General features: G+C 33.5%; 3 protein-coding genes across 3 annotated transcripts; 1 reads left to right on the top strand and 2 right to left on the bottom strand.

Moving 5' to 3' along the window:
- Nucleotides 1-564: 564 nt before the first annotated feature.
- LOC140744064 (uncharacterized) lies at nucleotides 565-9,474 on the bottom strand. Its single transcript, XM_073075522.1, has 5 exons — nucleotides 9,134-9,474; nucleotides 8,538-8,629; nucleotides 7,050-7,819; nucleotides 6,639-6,769; nucleotides 565-1,728 (listed from the first exon to the last, which is right to left on the bottom strand). Exons 1-5 carry the CDS (start codon nucleotides 9,264-9,266, stop codon nucleotides 1,634-1,636), a joined length of 1,221 nt encoding a protein of 406 aa, XP_072931623.1. The 5' UTR covers nucleotides 9,267-9,474; the 3' UTR covers nucleotides 565-1,633.
- Nucleotides 9,475-16,786: 7,312 nt separating this feature from the next.
- On the bottom strand, nucleotides 16,787-20,376 carry LOC140744118 (uncharacterized). Its single transcript, XM_073075596.1, has 4 exons — nucleotides 20,354-20,376; nucleotides 19,809-19,948; nucleotides 19,053-19,153; nucleotides 16,787-18,840 (listed from the first exon to the last, which is right to left on the bottom strand). Exons 1-4 carry the CDS (start codon nucleotides 20,374-20,376, stop codon nucleotides 17,146-17,148), a joined length of 1,959 nt encoding a protein of 652 aa, XP_072931697.1. The 3' UTR covers nucleotides 16,787-17,145.
- Nucleotides 20,377-24,188: 3,812 nt separating this feature from the next.
- Nucleotides 24,189-26,253, top strand: Atg12 (Autophagy-related 12). The gene is made up of 3 exons (XM_073075521.1): nucleotides 24,189-24,414; nucleotides 24,661-24,797; nucleotides 25,576-26,253. Exons 1-3 carry the CDS (start codon nucleotides 24,303-24,305, stop codon nucleotides 25,696-25,698), a joined length of 372 nt encoding a protein of 123 aa, XP_072931622.1. The 5' UTR covers nucleotides 24,189-24,302; the 3' UTR covers nucleotides 25,699-26,253.
- The last annotated feature ends 43 nt before the right edge of the window (nucleotides 26,254-26,296 follow it).

The raw sequence follows: 26,296 nt of genomic DNA, 5'->3' as shown, positions 1-26,296 counted from the left end.
ACAGGTCTACATACAAATGTGGCATAATAGAGAATACATATGATATGGCAACCAAAAAAAGTATTTAAATGCTTAGTACGTATTGACATTTAATAATCATTCGTATTCTATATACTTAATTTTTAAAATGCAAACTCATTTTATGAATACGCGTTCAATATAATACACACAAGGATTTTTTGGCAGTAACTCATGTACATATCACTAAGGTCATGTACGATGTCAGTAAACGTTAGGTTTAGCCTTATGAACGGGTCTTAGGACCTTAATCTGTCACACGGTAACGTCATCGTGAATCTTCTCTACTGCAACTTTTCGCGACCACCTATTTTTGAAATGGATGACAGGTAAAGTATTTATGAAAGGCTTGGATTCAATAGAAATTTCGCTCAAATATTAAAACAATATGCGTAATCACAGATTTTTTTTAATTCAAATCACAGAAATTTAATTTACAAATAAATAAACAGGCATGTAAAATGCAATCTTTTAGATTATTTTAAATCTACATACTAATATTACATGATAAACATTAAATAAGTAGATACGTAATACTCATGTCTTTTTACAAGGTGTAGGTACATCAAAATCACGTTATTTGAGCTGCCCTTTAACATAAGTATAATGACACATACATAGCGGTGATAGCCTAGTGGTTAAGAAACGCGGCCTCTCGATCGAGGGGTCCGAGGTTCAAATTCCAGGCACGCACCTCTGATTTTAAAATTTATGTGCGTTAGAAATTAATTATCACTTGCTTTAACGGTGAAGGAAAACATCGCGAGGAAACCTGCATACCTGAGCAATTTATAAAAAAAAATCTCAAAGGTATGAGAAGTCTATCAATACGCACTTGGCCAACGCGGAGGACTATGGCCTAATCCGTCTCATTCTGAGGGGAGACCCGTGCCCAGCAGTGGAACAATAGTGGGTTGATGATGGTAATGACACATACCTTGTTTTCAGATCGATCGCTGCCGTCTCATGCATAATTAGATACCTCCTAATACGATTGGAAATTTTAACCATATCGTTCCATTTATAAATATTGTACATAAATAAATCATTTACTTATAAATACACAACAATAATATCTAATATAAATAAAATATGCCACTTACAATATACAGTAAATTTCAATTCAGTCACGAAATATTAAAACATATCTTACGGGGTCCATGCGCGTCAGTCCGTCACAAATTCTGTGTCGAAAGAAATGGGAGAACATTTCTCTCCTATTCCAACCCCAAACACCAAATTAAATATTTAACAAATATACAAAGTCGTTCCTAAGTCTACTTAAATTAAGGACCTTAAAATGTTTTATAATTAAGTATTGTATTCTCTTATTGTATGTAAGTAATGTGATAACAATTATCCCAAAAATAACATCCAATACCTAAGACTTATCTACTTGTTAATCGACTTAAAAGAAAAATTGTAGATTTCGCTTGTACTATTATTACTTTTTTGATATTTTCACTAAAACTTTTCAAATGAATGGATATAAAACGTACACCGATAAATATAACATACTCATGAACAGAGATGTTCGAACATTGTCCAACATTTTATCTTTAGACACAGACTTGAGGTACCCCGAGGCACTCGAGCCTACGTCTGTGGTCTGCACTCAGGAGGTTTGAGCCGGCTTGCAGAGGACCAGACACACCACACATTCTTGTGGCAACTCGTGGCGATGCAGTGGCAAGCGGACCAAGTCTAAACCTGAAGAAATAGACAATTAATACAGATTTTTTATTACAATAAGTGCCAAACGAATATGCAATCCGCCTGTGCGTATCAAGTCATTACGGCCTATGTATATATTTAGTGTATTGCAAATAAGACATATTGTGCAATATGAAATAGTCCTCGGAATTCGTCGAAATTAGAATGCCACGTACAAGTGCCTCAGCTTTACCACATAGGTACATACTTCAATACAGAACATAGCAGCGTTAAACCGATCTTAACAAGGGAGAAAGAAATAAATGTTACGGTGGTGACTCAGTTGAAAAATAAAGAACTTTATCAACATTATTCTAATTTATTACATGTTGGGCCGGGTATTGAATCCGGGACTCTTTGCATGTAAGCTCGGCATTGGTAGGTAGGTACGCTAGGAGGAGGACAGGAGTCAGTGCATTATGCTAGCGTACCTATCATTCACTTTTCAGCAGATCAGCATTTTGTGCAGATATTTTTACTTGCGTGCTACAAACGGATTAACATACTCTATACTATAATATTACTGTACTATTGCAATTAATACTTACTTTATAACACTATAAATACCTTGCTGAATACTTTTCTATACTCAATTATTCTAGTCATAAGTGCAGCTACAGGAGAAATTGTGGTTATTAGCTGCTACTCATGCCATCCAAACATAATATGAGACATTACAACAAGAGTAACAACATGTATGTAGGAAAGAGTAATTTTAAATATTTTCACGAAGTGCAATAATTTATTTTTTTTGTTAGGTAATACGTATGTATTACAATGTATCGATTTTAATCATTTTTCTTAACAAAAATTGTGATCTTATTATTAAATTTTAAATTACTTCTCACAAGTATTGCATCGGATGACTAATATATATAGTATACTAGCTGACCCGGCAAACGTTGTGTTGCCATATAAATAAAAGAAATGTTAAGGGTCAACAACCCTTATCACTTACGGGTTTGAAATTTAGATAGAATATTTGAAACTGCGATGGTAGCGAAGTCTGTCGAATTCAATGTGAAACATTCCAAAATCAACAACTACTTACGAATTAAAAATTCTTTAAAAAACCTTTTCCCACGGACTAAATTGTGAATCTAAACCATTCTCAAGTCCCCTTGAACACACACAACAAATTTCATCAAAATCAGTCCAGTCGTTTAGGAGGAGTTCAGTGACATACACACGCACATAAGAAATATATATATATAAAGATCAGCGCAAGCAATCGCCCCGCGGATGGGTATCAGCACTATAACTAATTTATAGGTGGTATGTGAGGTAGCGTTTTATGCATGTTAGTAATAAAGTATGTGAGTGGTAAAAGTCTTTAATCCCATTTGCATTTATGACATCAGATATATCCTACATATCAACACATGTAATTATTATGATATTGATATTAACCCATTGTTTCTCATCTTAGGAGTTACGACTTTAATGGTATGCTATAAAATTAAATATTACCATGTAATGAAATATAAACTAATAAAAAATAGCCTTGTAGCTCACTTTATTTAATATGATTAATCATTACTTGATATCTTTAAAAACATACTATAAAGCACTAATTTAAAATATACATCACCGGGAGACATAGCAATACTTATTTAATATTTTGAGAATTTAGTAAATCGTGACATCTTCAAGAAACAATGTTGTATCCATATCATAGTAGAGTACAATAGAATGTCTTAGTATATTGAATGAAGCTTAGTAAGGCGTACATTCCTAACACTTTGACTGACTTATACATAAATTACCCTTTATGATCCAAATAAATAATAGTTTTAAAAAAACTAATAAGAAACACGCTTTTATTGCTAATCGAACTAAAAATTGGAAAATATTTTAATGACAAAGGGTTTAAAAGTAAAAAAGTTTAAATGCAAAGTAAAAAGCGTGCTAAAAAAATCAAAGCCTATATTAATTTATTTATCTAATTAATATCGCATTGTTTTATTCTTAATACAACCGACTTTTACAAAATAATGTCGATGTGAATCATCGACATTATTTTGTAAAAGTAATATGCAGAAAAGAACATATACGCGTCGCCACACCGCACACACTACTGCATATAGACTGTATATATATACAATCGTATAGCGTCGTCACGGCTTGCGTCGCCACGTCAGAAATCGGTTTTACGTGCGGCTATAGATGTTTCACATCAAAAAAATACTTTTTGGAAATACTCGTTTATTTGTTACTACATGCACCACAAATCCCTTTCTTTACAATCATTAAACGCCCTCTATGGGGTCGATATCAAGGAGATTGGGTAATTGGACCCTGTCATAATTCTGTGGCAGCCAGTGATGAAAAATATTTAGTTTATCGGATTTCAACATATAGATTGAGAATAAGTTAATCTGTTCAAATGGGCGCAGATTCCAGTATGAAATCATTATATAGATTTCGCTATTTCTTATAACTTCGGATCTGGCTACTCACCATAGTTTAAAATTCAGCCTGTACACATCTACATTTAGCTTCACTTATGAATAGTGTGAAAAAGGAGACTTCGCACCATTTGGCGTAGCGCTCGAGTGTTGAGCATTTTATGTTACCTACATAATATATTATTCGTTATATGATTTTCGTCGGCCGTCCCAGTAATCGGTGGAAAGATTCAGTCATGAAGGACCAGCGCGAGCTCATTCTAGATAATTAGCTGGAGATGTAACAGGTCAGGCCGAGGTGGTATCTCTTAGTATCGGAGGCCGAGATGTATTCTGGATCGTTGCGCCAACGCAGTAAGTAGTAAGTTATATGATTATATTATTTTTTATTTCTATGTTTCATGCACACATAAATAAGAAGAGAATCCTATCTAAAAATAGAATCCACAAGGGTTTTTTACTATTAATGCACAAATAATCCAAAGAAAATATTTCTCTAAATCTGGCAGAATACAATAGTTATGGCGCCTTACAAATTTACCCAATGTATCGTTATTGGACTATCAAAATGCCTTATTAATATCTACGCGACTCAGTCGTGAATCCATTGTATCGTTTATATACAAAATAACATAGTTATTATTGATAAAGCAAGCCCAGGCTTTAATTTATAATAATTAATTCATGCAAATTCGCAGGAATTCTCTTAATTAGTATAAACATGCATAAAAAGTCATAGACTACGGGGCGTGTTTTAGTTAGGGAATGCAATCCCGATCTCGCGAGTAATTTTTCGGAGGATCGTGTAATTTTTCGGGATCGATCCCGAAGCATAATATGACGAGATCTCGTTCGAGATTGACGGGATTGTGGAGGAACAAGGGAGATATTTGCAGTTTGTATATAATTGCTTAATCACGCTATTGCCAACCAGTGTTGAGTCAGGGAGGGCCTTCTCAGCAGCTGGGTACATTGCAAGGGATATTACATGCCGGTTGGCAGATAGTACACTTGATACACTTTATTTTTTAAGAAGTTATTTTCAAAATCATCCATAACTACTTTTTAATCTTTAACTATTCTATACCTTATTTTGAGCAGTGATAGCCTAGTGGTTAAGAAACTCGGCCTCTCGATCGAGAGGTCAGAGGTTAAAATCTCAGGCCTGAGACCTCTGATTTTTCAAAGCTATGTGCGTATTAGAAATTAATTATCACTTGCTTAAACGGTGAAGGAAAACATCGTGAGGAAACCTGCATACCTGAGATTTAAAAAAAATCTCAAAGGTATGTGAAGTCTACACAATACGCTCTTGGCCAGCGCGGTGAACTATTGCGTAATCCTTCTCATTCTGAGAGGAGACCTGTGCCCAGCAGTGGGACAACAATGGGTTGATGATAATGATGATACCTTGTTTTGATTATTTTAGTAAAACTGTTAATTATTTCGTTACTATAGTTAAATTAAATGAAAAGGATATTGTTTCCAATAATATTTTGTTTTATTCAACCTCACTATAACCAACAAGCAGTTTTAATCGTTTACAGTGATGTGATTTTTTTAACTAGACGAGATCCCGAAAATCTCGGGATCCCGCGGGATTGTGATTTCTAATCCCGCGAGATCTCGACTTTACGATCTCGAGTCGGGATTGCATTCACTAGTTTTAGTGCGCCAGCATAAACATTTTGATGCAGTGCTACGGTCCTACAATGCAATGAAATCACTCAATTAATATCAGTTATTAAGTAATAAATAATACACAAACGTAGTTCTGTTATTTAATAAGTGCTAAACAGACCATCATATTTATGGGGAAGGTAAGTATTATTCTGGTCTCGAGGGTACCCTCCTTGAATGAGTAAAACTCCCTTTATTTTTATGATCTTTTATGATGAATATTGTAATAAAACATTATATGATGAAACAACATTAAAACTTTACCAACCCCACTAACCAGTGGGGGTTCTATAATAAGGCTTTACCTATATAGTATGATCGCCTTCACTTAACCAATTAAACTCAGTGACAAGTTATTGATTAAAGAAAGTAATAAAATTTGAAATATGAAAAATTTATTCAGTACATATTTCCGTTCATAACTCCTTTTTAATCATTGGGTAATGGATCATTTCATTAGTATAGTTTCGCCTTAAACTAAGCATTATGTATCCCAACATTCAATAACATATTGTTGTTCATTCAACTTGATCAGACATTTTTAAAGTGTCCGCTATTTTTAGTTCCATATCAATATCTAAGATTTATACACAATACATTACATTCATAATCTGAGTTTGTATGCTTATAAATGGCCCTCTAAAGATGCAACCTTTATAAATGAGAGTTATTTAACTATTTCTAAAATAAACAGCATAATATCTTACATAAGCCAAATTAAAATAAATTATGTTAGTATGTTAACAGTTTTGATGGATCAAGGATTGGTGAGAAAACATAAATAGTTTATTAATCCAAAGCCACAAGCATTTTAGTCACCTCGGACATCTGCTAGTAGAGTAGGAGTGGTTTCATTCTGTGGAGTAGCTCCTTCTAGATCAATATTTGATTGTTCATCAGTGGTTACTTGTAGCTGGTGTAATGCCATTCGTTCTTGTTTGGCTTTCAATCTGAAAGTGTAGAAAAAATATTGTATAATTATACTGACAGAAAAAAAAATATAATAAAATTATGATATGGATTGCCAAAAGCGCACAAACCTTTGGTCAAGTCAAACATTCTAATGTTTGACTAATGATATTTTGACTATGGCAAAAATAGGTGTGACAATGATGTCACAATAGGTTTCTATGACCCTTTTAAATTATATAGCATAATAATATCTATGACTGGTAATATGTATTTTATAAATTGCACTTATTACTCTTACTATGTAATTACAATACATACTTTTTGGCATCTAGCTCTTTCATTTCTCTTTGAGCCCTCTCCCACAGGTCTTCCGTGATTAAATCTTGCATCTTGCTTCTTTCTACAAATTTCTTGTAATATTCATTAGCATGAGCAGATGGAACAAACATATTATTTGATTCAATATTGCAAGATTGGACCATGGCATCATTTGCATGTGTTCGGGCAGTATCACTATCAAAGCTTTTAGTTGAACTTGTATCAGTTTTTCTCTTGAACATTGACGTAGTTTCTAGGACTGGGGTCAATTGTTTTTTCCTCTTAGGTATTGAGGTGGCTGGTAGAGAAATTGGTTCGCCTTTTGGAGATTGACATTTGGCCGGCTTGTCAAGCCATTCAGTTACTTTGTCAACTGCTTTTGTTACAGTTTTGTCTGATATAAAATCATTTGGCTTCAAAAGTTTCACTTCCAAATCCCTTTCTTTGGATTCTTCATCACTTTTGTCAATAACTTTTGATGAATCCTGAGCTTGAGAGCAGTTTTGAGCACATTCCAGTTCTAGTAGAGACAGTATAGCCGCATTTCTCTCTCTTCGCTTTTTCTTTGGTAGAATTGCCTTTTTTTCAGCCTGAATTTCGGGAGCACATTTTACTTTGTTGTTTTCACCGATTACTTCTTTAATTATGTCATCAGCCTCAGAGTTTTTTGGCAGAAATTCTGTACTTAAAGGATTGAGTTTGGTAATTTGTAACACTTTTTCTGTGTCACCATCATTTAAATCGTCCACATCAACTTCACTTGCATGCACCTGAAATGGAAATTGGTATTACTATACAGTGGACCTGCGGTAATCCAACAATCATTTTGCAGGGCAGTCTCGGACTATCGAATTTGTCAGATTCAATAGTCCGAGACGATAGTTCGATAGTCTATTCTATAAAGAGTACTGCCTAATAAGACCCTATAGTCCACATTTTTATACAAAAGAGTTCCTTGTAATCCGACTAATTACAGATCAAATAATAAGGTTCTATACTTTATATACATATGTATGTATATGTATGTATGTACTCTGAAGTATAAATCATACTTCATTATTTTTCTCAAATTTAGTAAATTTAACAACATAATAGAGAACTCACATATTTTTACAAAATTATTGTCATTAATGAACTTACAAAAAATATTGTCTAAAAATATTCAATACAGACCATGTCAGATTACAAGGGGTGATGGATTATACAGGGGCCGCATTACTGCGGGTCTACTGTAATTATTATTATGTCACTATCCTTGACAATGGCTTTGGCGTCAGTCTAATCCACACTTTCCAATATTACACACTAAACCTATGACCCCCGCTGTTATCAAGAATGGTATTTTTAAAGACCCCCTCTTCCCTTGAATGGGTCACTTGTATAGATATGTTTCCTTACCTATTCCTGCTTAAAAATAGTATAAAAATTCCATATTGATTCGAGGTACTTAGAAAAAACAAGTGTTACAATGAAGTAATATAAAGTTACCTCATCCAACAACTGCTTGATCATACTTAGATCTGGTTTTGTATGTAATTCACCATCACCCACATAATTTTTAAAGAATTCCTCTTCAGTTTCTGAAAAGCATACAATAACAAAACTTTATCTAAATATTAAAGTTGGTTTGTGGTTCATTGTTGAGATGATATAAGCCTGTTTGGTTCTCTAGAGGCACCACTGCCCTTCCTATACCTGCCTAATAACAGCAGTGTTAAGCGCTGCTGTGTTTTGCTTTGTTTTGTCTACAAATATTGTATCAAGACTTTTTTAACTTGTTGAATTCAGATTACAAGATACTTTTTTTTAAATGTTCGGAACTACAAATGGTCGGGTGTAGTATTCCATAGTGCAAGGAGACTTTTATCCCGAAAAATCCTATCCAAAACTATATCTCATGGCGGTCACTGCATTATTTAAAAAATTCTGACTAATGACTCATATGACTAAAATACCAAAAATATGCGTCATTTCTTTCAATCGAAGAAGTAGTACCCAGATGCGTAATAATAAAAAAGAATAGCAATTACATACGATAATCTCCGAAACCTCTCTTCACTATTTTATTGAAACATATGTAATACCTTCGACAATATTGATAGCTGGAGGCTTATCTCCATCTCCGATTGAGCCAACAAGCTTCGCGGGAACTTTGCGGCCCTGCGCAAAAGATAAATCGCGCAAAATTGCATACTTGTTTGTCCATTGTGCTCCCATCTTTACTGGCGTTGTTTTGAGTTTATTTACACTTTACAAAACAGATATATTGTTTGACAGCACAGAAAGTGATACAGAGTCTGATGGAGCGCAATTTTTATACATTATCCGATTTAATCCGAATATTCTAAATACATTAGTGATATTGTGTTTTGGTGTATTCAGCTAAACTGTCAAAACTCAAAGTGCCAAATCAAACTCCTCAATAGACTTGGTCGGTGCAAACCATACACAGTTTTTAATACATAGTTATCAATGCAGTACCGAAAACACGGTATTGAGAATTGTAATAACTATGTATTTTGGGAAACATGGTATTGACAGTATTGGCTGGTATGTGATAACTTGTACCGAGCTGTACCAAGTACCAATCACGATATTCACGACGCTGATTGGCCGAAATTGTGGTACCGATATGTTATGCGACGCAACCCTGATGCTGTTTTCCTACTACAATTTTCACCTTTAACTTGTTAGCAATAAGGTCTTGTCGTCGAGCCGCGATTCCTTCGTGGAAACGTAATGCGTGATAATAACATAATATTTTGACTCTTATCTACATGAAAATAAAATCATTTTTTGATGGAATTATACTACGTTTGGAACTAAAATTTAATAGTAATAATAATATTTTAAGTTTCATTTGAATTTGACTTTTTCGCTTGTAAAAGTTCCTTGCACTGCTTGCGCATGAATATAATTTTATTCGTCTGATTAGGTACTTAATGTTTGTAGTTTAAATTTGTTTTATTAGTTTTTTAAAGTTTCTAATATAATAATAACTTTAAGTGATTAGTGCAATAACTGATAAGTTACATTTAAATCTTATATATAAAATTCTCGTGTTACCATACTCCTCCGAAATGGCTTTACCGATATTCACCAAATTTTATATGCATATTCAGTAGGTCTGAGAACCGGCTACTATCTATTTTTCGTACCCCTAAGTGATAAGGGTTGTTCACCCTTAACATTTTTTATTTATATGGCAACATAATGTTTGCCTATACTATACTATATACGATGTAGGAGATATTCGTGAAAACAGACAATGTGACTAAAACAGCTAGATGTACACTGTGTGGTAACTGGTAACATATACAGTTACAAAGCATCGACAGGAAACCTCAAGTCGCACTTAAAGAAGATGAAAGTTCTATATACATTTTTTTAAACAATATAAACTTTATATGTATTTAGTAAAAAACAAAATAAAATTATATATAATATTTAAGCATAAATTAGTAGGTATATTTAAGTTGTATCGCAATAACCAAAGAGTTTACTTTTATAAAGCGTTATTTTAATATCAACAAACACAGGTTCTTTATAATTTCAAATACCGACCAATACCTAGGTATTGAAAATAAACAGTTTCAAAACATGGTATTGGTACCAATACCGATACCGCGTTATGATATTGCCAGATATCATACCGACCCACGACTACTCCTCAATGACTCGAACGAACCTGTCAAAGTATCCAAATTTAAAAGTAATTTTATAGACCTAGATTCTGACTTTTTAGCCCTATCTAATTTACTTTTACATAGTAGAACAAATAATAAAACTGCGACAAACCTTAATATTCTATGTCGGTAATATGTGCTGTACGTACTGGAAAAGTAGTATTTGACAATATTTTATAACTAAGTATGAATCACTATCACGTCATGTCCGTATTATAATCGCCGAAATTTTGTAAGAATATACCTATGGTTGGTTTCAGCTTGAAAGATAACTCTTTATCCGAAGGCTGTAGCCAAGACTTTTTTTTGTGATAAATCTATTCAGATTCACAAGATTCACTACCTGTTATTATTATAATTTTGTAACTATCTTAATGTAATTCCACAATTACTAGCATAGGCGTAGCTATAGCTTTGTTAAGCGTTGTTAACTTGGCATTTAGGACCTGTATAGTTTACTATACTGCCTGCGTAAGACTACCTAGTAGAGACAGCAACTAATCTTCGAAGTAACGCATTGACGGTCAGAAGTTAAATGAAAAAGTAGGAGCTAAATTCATACGTTCTTTGATGCGCACAATAAGCGTTCAATACTGCAGTTACTTATGAAGTAAAAGAAAAGGGAATTCTTATAGAGGATTTATACATATCCAATTCTGGTTAACCGATTGAATTAATCTAATTCAATCGGTTAACCACAATGTTGTTAACTACTCAGACGCTATCCGAGATTTGACGCCGTTAACCGCCCCTCCGTTACCTTATGGAAGAGTCTGTCATGTTATTATGGCGAAAATGTATACAGGTACATAATAATACATATATGGCCAAGATATAATCCCTACTTACATGCATCATTGTATATGTTTCTAGTTATCATGTTTAAAATAATGTTCGTAGGTACCTTATAATTGACTAGGACAACATTCAACATATAATTATGTAATTTCTGTAAAAGTAAGCAGTAAATATGCAAATTTTACCTTTATAATATGCACTTTTATAATATAAAAATAACAAATGGGCGGGTCGGTATACAAGGGATACCTATGGACATTGTCAATCTCCTTATTGATTGCGAATCAGTTATAGTCCTATACGCACGTTACTGCGCACTCCTGTCAGTAGGTACATAGGTAACATTTTGTATAGCTGAAACCAGATCAGTAATTGCGCCGCGACGCCTGTTTTAGTACTAGTAGTAGTCATATTTTTCGCATCGCAAATTTATTATTACTTATTACGGAATGGAAGAATCAAAATTCATCTTGGAAGTACAATCAAGACCATGTTTATGGAATCCTGGTGTAGAAGAATATTGGGATCGCGTTTTAAAACGAGAAATATGGGCAGAAGTTGCCGCTAAAATGTATAAACATTACGATAGATTTTCTGACGATGAGAAGCAGGAAGCTGGTTGGTATTGCTTTTTCTGGATTATTAGGTACACATAAAATATTTCAATTCCCTAGCAGAAATACATAGCTTGTAATGCGCCATACAAAGTGTTATGTTAATGTCTTATTTTAATTTAATGCAAATCTAGTTGCCTTTAAGGGTATTTTGTTGGTGAGCTAGAAGTGGTACAAAAAGCTAATGATACCTTTTCATCATCTTTTAAAGAAAATATTATAAAGTAATAAGTAATGCAACCTTTATTCAACTTTATGTTATCATACGAACCTGCATAATTTACTTTATTTCCGCTAGTCTCTGACTTAACCCGCCCTATTTACGCTTATGGGTACATAACCGGAAAAAAAATTAAAATATACCTAGCTAGATAATATAAACATATCTCCTACATTTTTATTAAATTCTTGATTTTTTTCAGTTATAGAACTGCAAAAAAATTGGAAAAGCTTAACAGATTTTTACAAGAGAAGGAATCTTAAACTAGACGTGGATGAAAAGACCCAACGCGTTAAGCCTATAATAGAACTGTTACACTTTTTAGATAATGTCACTAACTATAAACGAGAGAAACGGCCCAGAAGACGAGCTGCAAAAAAAACTATAAAAATAAAAAATAAAAACGTATTATTTCAAATTCCCAAACATAAAAAGACTTTTAAACCTGAACCGAGCGGTGAATTTCAGCAAACAGACCACGATAAATCCGAAAGCGACGCAAACCTGGACTTTCTACAGTCCCTCCTACCAGATATGCAAAGTCTAGACACTCGCCAGAGATTCGAATTTAAGTTGGAAGTGATGAAATTGATTAAGAAAATCAAGTACGACAGGGAAGTGCCAAATATTTCTATCAATACGGATTTATCACAACAAGACTTCTTGTTTTGCGACCAACCAGCAACATTCGTTATTCAAACACCAACAGTGCATCACTCACCACGGTCATTGTCGCCACTTAATTTCTCACTCACTCCGCACGATGAGCAACTTATGATTGGTGACATTGAAAATGAATTGCAATTGATTTCTTCAGCAGATTTAGATTTAAGCCAAGATGTTATGGTAATATCGGGGGATCCCGAAATTGGATCTTTGGTAACATTTGATCGTCATTAATTGCAACATTACCCTCCTCACGTTAAAATAAAGAAACAGTAACCTCTTGCAAACATCATTAAGTTATTCTTCCTTTAATAGTCCCATAAACGTTTTTTACGGAATATGTAATGTATGGTTTTAAAAAACTTACTCTCAGAAGAGTAGACTTATATTTTGAATAATATTGGAGGCCTGCCGACGCCAGAACATCATGTAGGCCGCAACATCGCCATGGCATCCCGTTGAGATAGGAATCGAAGTGTTTATAATGTACTTAACAGAAAATATATTTGATAAACAATGAAAATATTTATATTACTAGTAAGTTATTTTGTGAGTTAACTTTCAATGTAACACTTCATAGTTATCCTCTTACAGAAATAGGTAGGTACTACAGTATTTCTATATATTTATATATATTTTATGATTTACATTATAATGAGCTGTACCTTAATACCTACATACGTACCTTAGACATAAGTCTTTCCCTAATTTCTCTGTCATATTAATTATCTAGTAGGTACATATACATAGTATAGTAAGCATCGATATATGACTATAAAATATTTTATGCAAGAAAATGTAGTCGTCTAATAATCATTTCTAACTATCACCTATAAGTGTTATCACCTTAGCGTGTGTACTTACCTACGTATGCTCGGATTTCCATTTACCATTTAAAACCATTTACGGGTAAATTTAAGATTACTTTATATTAAACGCGAAGTACCTACCTTACTCAGATTATGTTTATTTCTGTCATGTTGCTATTTTCACAGCTTTAACTTGCTTTAACACTAAAACTTCTTGTACTGAAAATTCATCTTAAGGCCTAGACAAATTATTATTACTGTTATTAGTATGTGTTATTATATAACATAAAATGTTAATATTTTATCAACTCAATTTACTTAGCGATGATAATAATTAGTTTTAAAATATTTCAGCGAATATATTGTTTTGTAGGTGTTAGTTGGGTCGAAAAGTAATCAAATTGTATTAATAGTTTGCTAGCGAAACACTGATTTTAGAAATCTAAATGCTAATCAACTATATTTTCATGTATTTTGAATACTTTTCAGTCCTCCTAATATATAGGTATGTATGTAGCATGTACTTACACTACTCACTGTGCGATACTTTGGCTGGCAAGTACCTACATAAAACGTAATAAATACATCCTATTTATTTTGTGGTAACTATATTGAATGAATGATTTGTTTTATTATAAAGCAGTAGCAGAAACACAGTCCACCTTGTGGTTAGTGACTACTGCTGCCCATGACATCTGTAATCAACCCCAGACAAGATTAAATATTTACAAAGTCTGCCACAGAGGCGCTGCTACCCCTGAAGGGTAACCTGGAATGTCTCGAAAAAGCCCTAGGTATGCCCTTTGACTACGGTGCTTACGGTATAATTAATATTTTCGCGACTTCATAACCGTCCACGATACCCTCATTCACTCGTATCATACACATTACTATTCAGTATAACAAGCTCAGTGTGGCAATGCGATGGAATTCGGAGTAGATAGGCGTGATCCATTCACCCCTTATATATTTTAATCCGTAAAGTGTTTATAAGCGGCTCACTTAAAATATAAGGTGATAGAACCACTACGCTCGAGGAGCTACCACCGACACTCCTATTCTTAGCCAAAAGCAGTTCCAACTGCTTTTCGTTTCGTTCAACTGCGATTCGTTGCAAGTGTGTGGATGCCAATATACATCAAAAAATTAAACGAAAGCTAACTCAATCACAATGAGCCAAAATGGTGGCAGGAGCAAGAATTAGCTTCCGCATCTTCGGATCCGCGTGCACAACTAAGCTCCACATAATTCAACTAGTAAACATACACACAAGTACGAAAAGTTCCCTGGGGGGTTACCACCATCTCTTAAAACAATATTATTTGAATCATACATTGAAATCGTACCACGACCTCGTTAGGTATGATTGTTTTTATAATATTACAATAAGCAGTTTTGTATAATGTCGGTCGAAATTTTTCATTGTTTTATTTACAGGAAATATATCTTTCTGCAAAATGACAATTTCAGTTGGTTTTATATACAATGGATTTGTTACACGATTACATGATTACATGATATACAATGGTTTAAGTTTGTTCACCTGCTTATGACGGAACACAATCAGGACCGTAGTGCGAAAGGGATGACACTAGTTTCGATGTCTCTTTTCGTTTTGGAAAAGGAATGGAGAAATTACTCATTTTTTACATCACTCTGCAGGAATAAAACAAACATGTTTGAAGGAGGGCGTGGTACGAAACAAAGTAATGTTGATGCAATATTAAAATAAAACTTTTGAACCGACTTCAAAAAGGAGGTGGTTATCAATTCGGCCGGTATTTTTTTTTATGTATGTAGGTACACAAATTACTCCGCCGTTAGTGGACCGATTTTAATAATTCTTTTTTTATTGTATAGAGACGAGCTGGAAGTTGGTACCATTTAAATATGGTTAGGATACATCGATGGGTTCTGGAGAAAATGAGGGGAACTCCTCCACCCATGTAAATATAACAGTCATAAATTCGCCGTTTATGAACCTATTTTAATTTCGTCTTTAATTTCGTGTGTGGACAATTGCTACAAGTTGGTCCCGTTTAAATATGATGAGGATCAGAGTGGGTTCTGGAGACAAAATATGTAACTCCTCAACCGATGGGTATAATTGAGTTTTGTTTGAAGCTATTTGAAAGAAAGAAAGAAAGAAAGAAACATTTTTATTTGGTGTAGGTTCTAATGAAATTGCGAAACCAGTTTATCATTGACTATTTAAGGGTCTGATAATGTGGCTCGGAGATAAAATATGTAACTCCTCAACCGATGGGAATAATTGAGTTGAGTTTAAAGATATTTGGTGTAGATTCTAATGAAATTGCAAAGCCAGTTCATCATTGACTATTTAGTTAGGTTAGGTTGGAACATATAAGACAATATAAAGCGAGAAGGGCGCGGCAGCGCCCTGCGAGCGAGCGGTTCCAATCAATGTAAACTCAGACCTTACCTTCATTCATGGAGTACTTAGATCACGTTTATGCAATTTTATATTGTATTAATATAGGTAAAAAAGGGTGAAAAATAATTGTAACAAAAAATACAATCGACTTCTATGTCACTACAAAGTAAAAACAATAATTGAAATAAATGTTGGTTTAGTACATATTTCTGAAGTCGGCGCTCATATTAGACACGCTGTTTACATCGTTAATTAACGAAATATATTGATATAGTGACATAGAAGTCGGTTGTATTTTTTAGTTATTTTTTTCTTCTGAACTATGATGATTTTTAAAAAATGGTGGTAGGCCCCCTGAGCTATGAGAGCTTGATTCTTGGACCGCAACTAGTTTAATACTTAATAAATGTTATGATTATAGTAAATCGATAGATAGCCAAGTTGACCACTTCCAATCGTCTATTCGTACTTATATCTTTATTATATAAGGTTATAAAATAAAATGAAATAACCAAATGTTTAAAAAAATTGCATATAATCATATATTTGGCATATTTTTTATATTTTTATAATCATGAATAAAAATTAATATATTAAATATACATTTGTCCATTTAATAACTTTCACAAAAAATATCACTTTCATCAAAAATATTTAATTATCCCTACAACTATACAATATAAATATTAACAAACATTTAAAATCAGTCAAGTAATAAATGTTTTAATCCTATGTAAAAATAAAATTGATATATTATTACAATTCACATATTTTGTGTGAAACTAATTTCGATACTAAGTTTGTGCTTAGCCATAATTGAAAATTCTGTGGTAATAAGTCTACCTAATTAATTCATTAAAGCATACATTATTATAAAGATATTAATAGACTATTTGGAAAATTATTGTCTATGAGCATTGTTGAGTTTCGTGACGCATTTTCTCTTTGAGCACTTTGTCTTTTTCTTTTAGCTCCCTTTCCAACTTTGTCCAAATATCTTCTGATTGAGCCTCTTTAAGTTTGCTCCGTTCCATGTAACTCTTTGTTAACTCGTCAGCATATGATGAGGGCACAAATGAGTTTGATGTCTCACTTGACGGTCTCTCTGGCTGGCTTTCTGAACCAGATATGGTCTCTTCAGAAATATTAACACTTTGTGGCAGAGATGTAGTTTCTTTTCTTTTAAAAGTTACTGGTCCCAGCAAAAGTACTGGCAATTTATGTTTATGCTTTTCTGGGTTAAACCAATTATCCACTTTTTTTATTGATTCTTTAATTTCCATTGACATTGAACTGTCAATGTTTCTCTGTTCTGGGACTCTGTCTGGAGTTACATGAGTGTGGTCAGGTTTTTCAGCATGTAAAAGAGTTTTAGAGTTAATATTTGAATCTTTTAATTGTTGGGATGTTTCCTGCAGTAAACATTGAACATGTCCAGCCTCATTTTCCATTTTCTGTATATTTGTTAAGTTAAGCTCTTTAGCTTTACTATTTTCAGAGTCAAAAGTTGTGCTTGAAGGGATCTCCATAATATCAACATTTTTACTGTCTTTCCTTTTAAAACTCACTGGACCTAAAAATACTGCTGGCAGTTTATGTTTTTCTGGTTTATTTAACCAATCGTCAACTTTTTTTATAGATTTATTAGTTTCCATTGAATTAGTTTTGTCATTCCATTTTCCATTTGGAGTCCTATTAGTGGCGCTGTTACTAGGACTTTTTTTATCTTGCAGTTGAGTTGTGGGACTTGTGGGTCTGAGTGACGATTTTTGTGGTTCAGCTAATAAATATGCTACATCATCTACCTTTTTCAGTGTTTCCATTGTTTTCTTATTCACTGACTCGCCACTTAACATGATATTGTTGTTATTTCCACCATATTGACCAGGGTGCTGTTCTTCAAATTTATCAGAAGAGTCACTCTCTATCTTCCTAGCTGGGACAGATTCAAAATAATTTGGTGTCATTAATTTCACAGATTTACTACTTGTTGAATTTGTAGGTATTTCTGCATACAGCTTAAGCAAAGTAGCAATTGCTAAATTTTTCTCTTTCTTCTTTATTAGGCAGTCTGCCTTGGACGTATTAATAATTTTGAGCTTGAGCTTTTCACTCATATTTTTTATTTCTTCTGCATTAAGCTCTGATATGTCAATTTTCTTCTTAATATTTATGTCTTTAGCTCCATGACTAGCACAGGTATTATGACTAGTATCAGTCTTAATATTGATATCATTTGTAATTTTAATATTATCCTTACAAGCTAATGACTCGCTGTCAACACTATTTTCTAAATCACAACACTTAACATGTGAATTTGTTAAACTAATTGATTCCTTATTTTGTTTTGTAGTTCCTTGAATAATACTGTCACTTGATTCTGCTTTTTGTTCTCCAGATGCTGGTATTACACTACTCATAGATTCTTGAAATTGTGCTTTATTTTCTTGAATTATATTGCCACTACTCGACATTCCTTTAGGTACAAATTCAGGGACATTTGGATTTAATTTGCTTATAGTAAGAACAGTATTGGCATTTTTCTTTAGTTCTTTGATATTCTCATTGTCATCAATTGTTGAATCGTCAAAATAATCATTTACCTGCAATTAAATTTAATATGTAACCACTGAAGAACCACAAAAATTTGCTTTTTTTAATGCATATAATCAGTCTTTAGTGAATTGTCAGAACATGTGGTTAGTGGTAAGTAAGTGGTAAGGTAAGGTAAAAATTAAAGTGTGTTATTTTATCATTTGATAAGTGACTTTTAAATTTAGTCCTAGGTATTTAAAATTCATTTACCATTACTTACCATTCTTAGCATGTGTTTGATACCCGCTATATCAGGCACAGCTTTAGTAGTATCTGTACTAATACTGTCCCCATACAATAATAATAAGTCATGTTCTTCATCTGAAAATAGATAAAGGCTTTATGAAGACAAAAATATCATGATTTTGTGTAAACATTTAAAGTAATAGCCTACTGGTTAAGTAACACGGCCTCTCGATCGAGTCATCCGAGGTTCAAATCCCAGGCATGCAGCACTGATTTTTCAAAATTATGTGCATATGAGAAATTAATTATCACTTGCTTAAACGGTGAAGAACAACATCGTGAGGAAACCTGCATACCTCAGAGATTTATAAAAAAAAAACTGAAAGGTATGCGAAGTCTACCAATATGCACATGGCCAGCGCGGTGGACTATGGCCTAATCCTTCTCATTCTAAGAGGAGACCCGTGCCCAGTAGTGGGACAGTAATGGGTTGATGATGATGATGAGACAACAATGATACCTTGTCATATCCATTGTAAATCATATGTTTAAGTTCATAATACTTTACACAATACATTGAATAACATAGAGGACAAACAGAATATTTCATTGTTAACATACTACTATCTACACTGCACAATATTATTAACAATTTGGCAGTATTAACCATGTGGTATCTGCTGGGTTATTCGTACCTGGAGGGTTCCCTACCACCAATATATTCTGTAAAAATTTCTAGTGTCTATCTATTAAGGTTCAAGAGACGATACCCTAAAAATCATTTACATACCTGGTATAATGACTGGGGGAGGTTGTTCTCCGGACACAGCAAATCTGTTATCAAAACTTTGTATGCTTGTCCCAGTGACTTCTGCCAAGTCATTCAGCACATCATTCATTGTGAACCAGCCCGTGTTGCTCATGATTAAACTGGAAAGAAGTTTTTATAACTTTATGAGAACTTGTATTTCGTCACTAACTTTCTAATGTCCGGTATCTATATTGAATCTATAAACATCCATTTTTTTTGTTAAGTAATCGTTTTATTCAAATATGTACAAATACAATTATTATCGGCAATGAGGATCAGTTGAGAGTCAGGTACAACAATTTTGCATAATATCCTATATGATTCTGTATTGGTTAACCCATAGACTTAGAATATGGGTTAACCCGAGAAATCTTTTGTTTAATTTAGATGGTATATAAGGGGAAGTAAAAGAGGATTTCACATCTGTGTTCTTCTTAACCCTTAATTCTATAGTTTTATGTAAAATATACTAAATACTGTACTCAAAAGTACTTATTATGAGGCCTCATGAAACTCCCAATTACTTTCGTAAGAGTTTTATATGCATTTTGGTAAGTAATAAAATTAATAAAAGGTAAACAATTTCATGACATCAGCAATTTTGAAATGTCACATAACTGCATTGCAAAATACATTGTAAGCAATTATTATTGGTAGTGTTATGAAATCACTCAAGAAATATATTGGAGCTACGAACAAATAAATCACTTTTGATTGAAAATATTGAATTGGATACTACTTGCAGGTTTTTAATAATTCGTCTTAGATGACTGAATTAGGTTAATTTTAACAAAACAATATTTGTTAACTACAATAAATACAGAAACAACAAAATCTCGAATACATGTAGTTACAGGTATTGACTATTTATTTCATGTGTCTGTTTGTGTATTGGGAATTCCCACAGATTCCTGATAAGAAAATTTATTATTATAACACTGAACACATCATTATCCTCACGAGCAAACACAATATAGGAAATATGTTGTCATAACATGGTCTATCAGTATCCATTCCAACTTTTTCAGTATTATCATACCCCTAACCCAAAAGCACAGCATACTGGAGGCACGGGCCATCAGGTGTCCATTGGCGGTAGTAACGACATGCCATTACATGGACTGCAAGCTAGAATACTTTTTTTTGGTTTACGAGGGGGAAACCTTCAAAAGGTACCCTATGCCGTGGAAGCGACAGAGGTTATGTGGGATTCTTACTGCACTAAAACTCCCCCGGTAGCCCGGATGCCCCCTTTTAGTCGCCTCTTACGACAGGCAGGGGATACCGTAGCCCTATTCTGGTCCCGAAACTACAAAGCTAGAATACAACTGCATTCTTATAAACAAAAAAAAACCGGTTACACCTTCGCTTTTGTGCAATTCTTTTTAAGGTCAAGGGCAGGTAGACTAAAAATACAATGACATATTATATACAATTTTCCTCACGATCAACAAACAAATATGATCTTATTGATCTTATTACATCCATACCTCTGATCCCTCTGGAAAACTTGCTTATTGAATAAAAAAAAAACATAGATTAGTAACAAAAACTTAAAAAAAGAATGTTAAATAGTTTAGATTGTTTAGAAAGTGACTTGAACTAATTAACTTGACTTGAAACAATTTAAATCACAGTATTTAAGAAAATCACGGGGCTTTAAAGGTAATTAGGAATTATACAAACCTTTTATTGTTATTTCTCACTGACACGAAGTAAAAATATTCCTTTGTATTTATTACGACTTTTTATTTCATAATATTTATGAATGATACTGTAGTTACTGTACTATGGGTCCGGTTCCGAGTTTCGTTTCGACTGCCGCCGATTAGGCGAATCCGCGAATGGTGAATATGAGAATCTGAGATCGATTAATCGAAGAATCGATCTTTTGGACCATTATTTAATTGATCTCCAGTCATGGATCGATTCAGTGAATCGATATTTTATCCTATAAAATCGAAGTTCGATTTCGTCGAATAGTATTCTTTCGAAGTAGTAGTAGTTATAGACGTGTTTGCTGACGAATAGGTATTTCAACGATTGTTTGGTCCTGACGACCTTTATGGTTTTTCGCTATCTTCGCCGAATTGATAAAAAAATATCGAATATTCTTTAGGCCTCGATTTTTTGTGAGTCGATTTATCACACTTCGATTCGAATAGATTCAAGAATCGATCTTTTTCTGAAAGAATCGCCATCCCTACATAATAGCGTAGCGAGTGGTGTTGTGTTTGTGAGTTAATAATATTATATAATATATATGCATATTATGCAGGCAGTTAGGCACGTGTTTTCTTCCGTTTATCCTTCCTTCACATTTTGAAAAAAATGTTGAGAGTTGTTGCCTGGTCTAATCAGTGTTGCTAGCCCATAATTGGGTACTTGACAGTTATAACAATAAAATATGAAATATGTTGGATATGATAGCTTATAAGTAAACATAAATTATGCAGTATTTCGTTTATTTTTTAATATGTTCTAAGTATTTTAATTTTTAAAAAGAAATTTTCGATTTTTTATCTGTGGATTTCAAATCCCAAAACGGCGACAGTGCTGCCTCAAATGTCATGTGACGTCACTACATCGAAACCTGTCGATCACATCGAAACCTGAAGTATGTGTAACGTCGAAGTTTATTTCTATATTTTCAATGTGTTGACGTCACGCTACGAAATGACACTTGACCGCCTGTTTTGGCGTAACGTTCCGTTTACCGTAATAAAAATATGTTTTTTATTAATAAATAGCCCTTTTTCGAAAAAATGATCAATGAAAGGCATATATAATACGTATATGAATTCATTAAAACAGTTTCCCAAAAAGTGTCAAGTAGCCAATTAAAAAATCCGACATTAGAGGTGCCAGGTGCCAACCAAAGAGTATAGTAACCTATGTGCCAACTCTAAAAAAAACTTTTTTGCTAATGGGACACAAAGAGCCAAGAGAGGAATCCTTCAGAGTGAGGAAGTAGGATCGCATAGTTACCACGTGAAGGTAACAGACACTAAGGACAAACTGTTTAACCGTTATACGCGACACTGTACGATGGCAAGATTATAAAAGTGTTTTTTTTTTCAATATGAAGATTGATAAGGTAAAGGTATTATTAAACGTTTTTCAGGTTTCATCGCTATTTACATCATGGGAAGGGCTAAATAACCACTTTATAAATATTTCCGAGAGTTATTGTGCAAAACCACTACTATAAATACATTCTATAGTGTTCTTTCTTTTGCAAAAGATGCGAAAATACGAAAAATGTGGTGCAAGATTATAGGAAACAGATATAGTATCTCCATAATCGCATTAACATTTGAATTTACTGTAACAAACAATAATTTTAGGTAAATAATTTTAAAATATTGCTTTGATCATCTACTTCGTTAGGTACTTATCGACTTCTACATCAAACACTATCATTTGAAACACACAAAATGCATTATAATCTATTATAATATTATAAAGATAGGTGAAGATAGGTGATAGGTTGAAGGTGGTAGAACCCTTTGTGGTCCGACTCCGGCGGCACCACCGCCACACCTATTTTTACCTAATAACAGCAGTGTTAGGCGCTGCTGTGTTTCGGTTTGAAGGATGTGGTAAGGGAGACAGACTTTTCCGAGGCGTTTCAGCTTAGTCCTCAGGGGTAGCGGCGCATCTGTGGCCGACCCTAGGTGGGAATATCTAATCCTATCTGGGGTTGATTAGAGATGTCCATGGGCGGCAGTAGCCACTAACCATCAGGTGGACTGTATGCTCGTCTGCTACTCCTATGTTATAAAAAAAAGAATATTAACAAAATAAGTTATGATCAGTTAAATATTTCTGAATTGACCTATGCATAAAAACCAGTTTATCCATTTTGCATATTTTAGTGCTTAGACAAAACTACTTTCAATCACTGTTCTTGATTATTCTTAATAATACTATGTAGAAAAATCGCACTAGGTAATAAATAACACTGTAGGAATATAGACAAAAACAATTTTTCTCTCAAACAGTTTGAATATCGACGCTGATAAACATCGTAACACGCTATGTGACGTCATTTTTCGATTCGACCAATAGGAATGCGTTTTGCAAATTTGAATTTCGCTCGCATAATTTACGATTTTTGATTAAAGTTTTAAACAATTTAATACGAAATAAAGAAAAAATAATGGTTTAGATGTAATTTCAGGACCGTAATGTACCGAGGAAAAAAATAACAAGCAATTCTAAATCACATGCATATTCCCTATTGATCAACTCGGAACAATAACCTATAACTATACTCTTTGGGTTATTGTTCCGAGTTGATCAAGATCAATTAACTGTCAAATGGATATGTCACCAGTCACTGTCAATTGTCAAACACAGACCACCTACTGTCAACAACTCAACAACATATAATTTCAGATTCCGATTTGCACTTTATTTTTAAAATTTGATACTATTCATAGTTATTTATTTAGCTCACACACCAGCAAAATGGGTGACGAAAAACAGTTAGAACCTGTTTCACAAGCGGAACAGAATACGGAATTTATTAAAGAGGAACAAAAGGATAATGGGGAAAGTGGGAAGACTGACAAAGTAAAAGGTGAGACGTTTTGTTGATACTGAAATAGACCTTGTGAGGTATACATCTTCCCTTTAGGAAAGAACGACAGTTTATATTATTTATTTTCTATATTTTCCCACATGAGATGTATTTTTAAATATGGTGTGTACTATATAAGTATATTAACAAACACTTTATTACTCGAGGACTTGTTAACTTTATATAACTTATATTAGGTAATAATAGTAGTAAACTCAAATAAAGCATATGTGATGTATGTTGCAGTTGATATATTACTAAAAGCAACTGGTAACGCTCCAATAATGAAGAAAAAGAAGTGGGCAGTAGATGCAGAGAAGCCTATAGGATGGATCATGGAGTTTGTCAAGAAGTACCTTAAGCTGGAGCCAGAAGAAAAATTGGTAAACACAACTTTCACGCATAATTCATTATTATTATTATTTTTTTATAATATAGGAGTAGCAGAAAAGCATGCAGTCCACCTAATGGTAAATGTCTACTGCCACCCATGGACATTTGTAATCAACCCTAGATAGGATTAGATATTCCTACCTGAGGTTGGCCACATTTGCTGCTACCCCTAAAGACTAAGCTGGAATGCCTCGGAAATGTATGTCTCCCTTACCACACCCTTCAAAACGGAACACAGCAGCGCCTAACACTGCTGTTATAAGGCAGAAATAGGTGTGGAGGTTGTGCCACCAGAGTCGAATCACAAAGGGGTCTACCACCTTCATTATTTTTACTCCACTGGGGAGTTTTTTTTGAAAGCATGTGTGTAAGCCTAAATGGATTGTGATGTTTATGTAGGTGTCGTTCGATTTGTCTTAACATTGGCTTAATTATTTAATGGTACAAATAACACTGTATTGTATATGTTGCTTTTTTTTTTTTTTTTTTTTTTTTTTTTTTTTTTTTATAATATAAGAGTAGCAGACGAGCATGCAGTCCACCTGATGGTAAGTGGCTACTGCCGCCCATGGACATCTGTAATCAACCCCAGATAGGATTAGATATTCCTACCTGAGGTCGGCCACAGATGCGCCGCTATTTATCTCATGGGCTATATTTAACATATATGGTCACCATCTAAATATTGACCATTAAAACTGGAAGTTAAGCAGACAAAACACACATGAGGACTATTTTTTATTGACAATGACTTCTTTTTCATTTCAGTTCCTGTACGTGAACCAAACTTTTGCACCTTCACCAGACCAAGTGATAAGAAACTTGTATGAGTGTTTCAGTACAGATGGAAAGCTGGTGCTGCACTACTGTAAAAGTCAAGCGTGGGGCTGACTTTTAATAAACAATAAATAATATACTGGTCATTATTATGCTTTATGAATAATTTGGTTTCAACTATTTGGGTATTTGGTTTTGTTGCCAAAAGATTGTAAATATGCCGTTAACCTATATTTGTAAAGGTGCATTTCATATAATTTATTTTGTATATTGTATTGATCAATTTATTTTGTGTCATATTTCTTAACCAAAAATATTTAAGTAACCTATTTGAGTTTAATTATCACGAATTTCAGTGAAGTGTAAGGTTTACATCAAATAAATTGTTGCTTTAGTTTTATATAATTTCAAATGACAACAAATTACTTACAATAACTCAATATTGTGAGTACTATCTATTCCATTTTGTTTCATTACTATAGTTTTGACCATAAAACATGTTTGTTATTGTACACAGGAACTAAGGCTTTGTTGTAAACATCTAAGTCATTTTTACTATGACATAAGTTATACCTACTTTAGTTTTAGTTTGTAGCTTATTCTTGATATTATTTAAGTTTATTATAATATAAGCATATAAAGCAATTGAAAGTATAAAATCGACATTTATTATTTTGTTTATTTTTAAATTTCATTTGGTGGAAAATAGGAT

Source organism: Epargyreus clarus, unplaced genomic scaffold (assembly GCF_041222505.1).
Source record: "Epargyreus clarus isolate Ecla_fem2 unplaced genomic scaffold, WU_Ecla_fem_2.2 ptg000008l, whole genome shotgun sequence".
Taxonomy (NCBI): Eukaryota; Metazoa; Arthropoda; class Insecta; order Lepidoptera; family Hesperiidae; genus Epargyreus; species Epargyreus clarus.
Note: the sequence above shows the minus strand (reverse complement) of the source record. Positions and strands in the feature narration are given on the sequence as shown.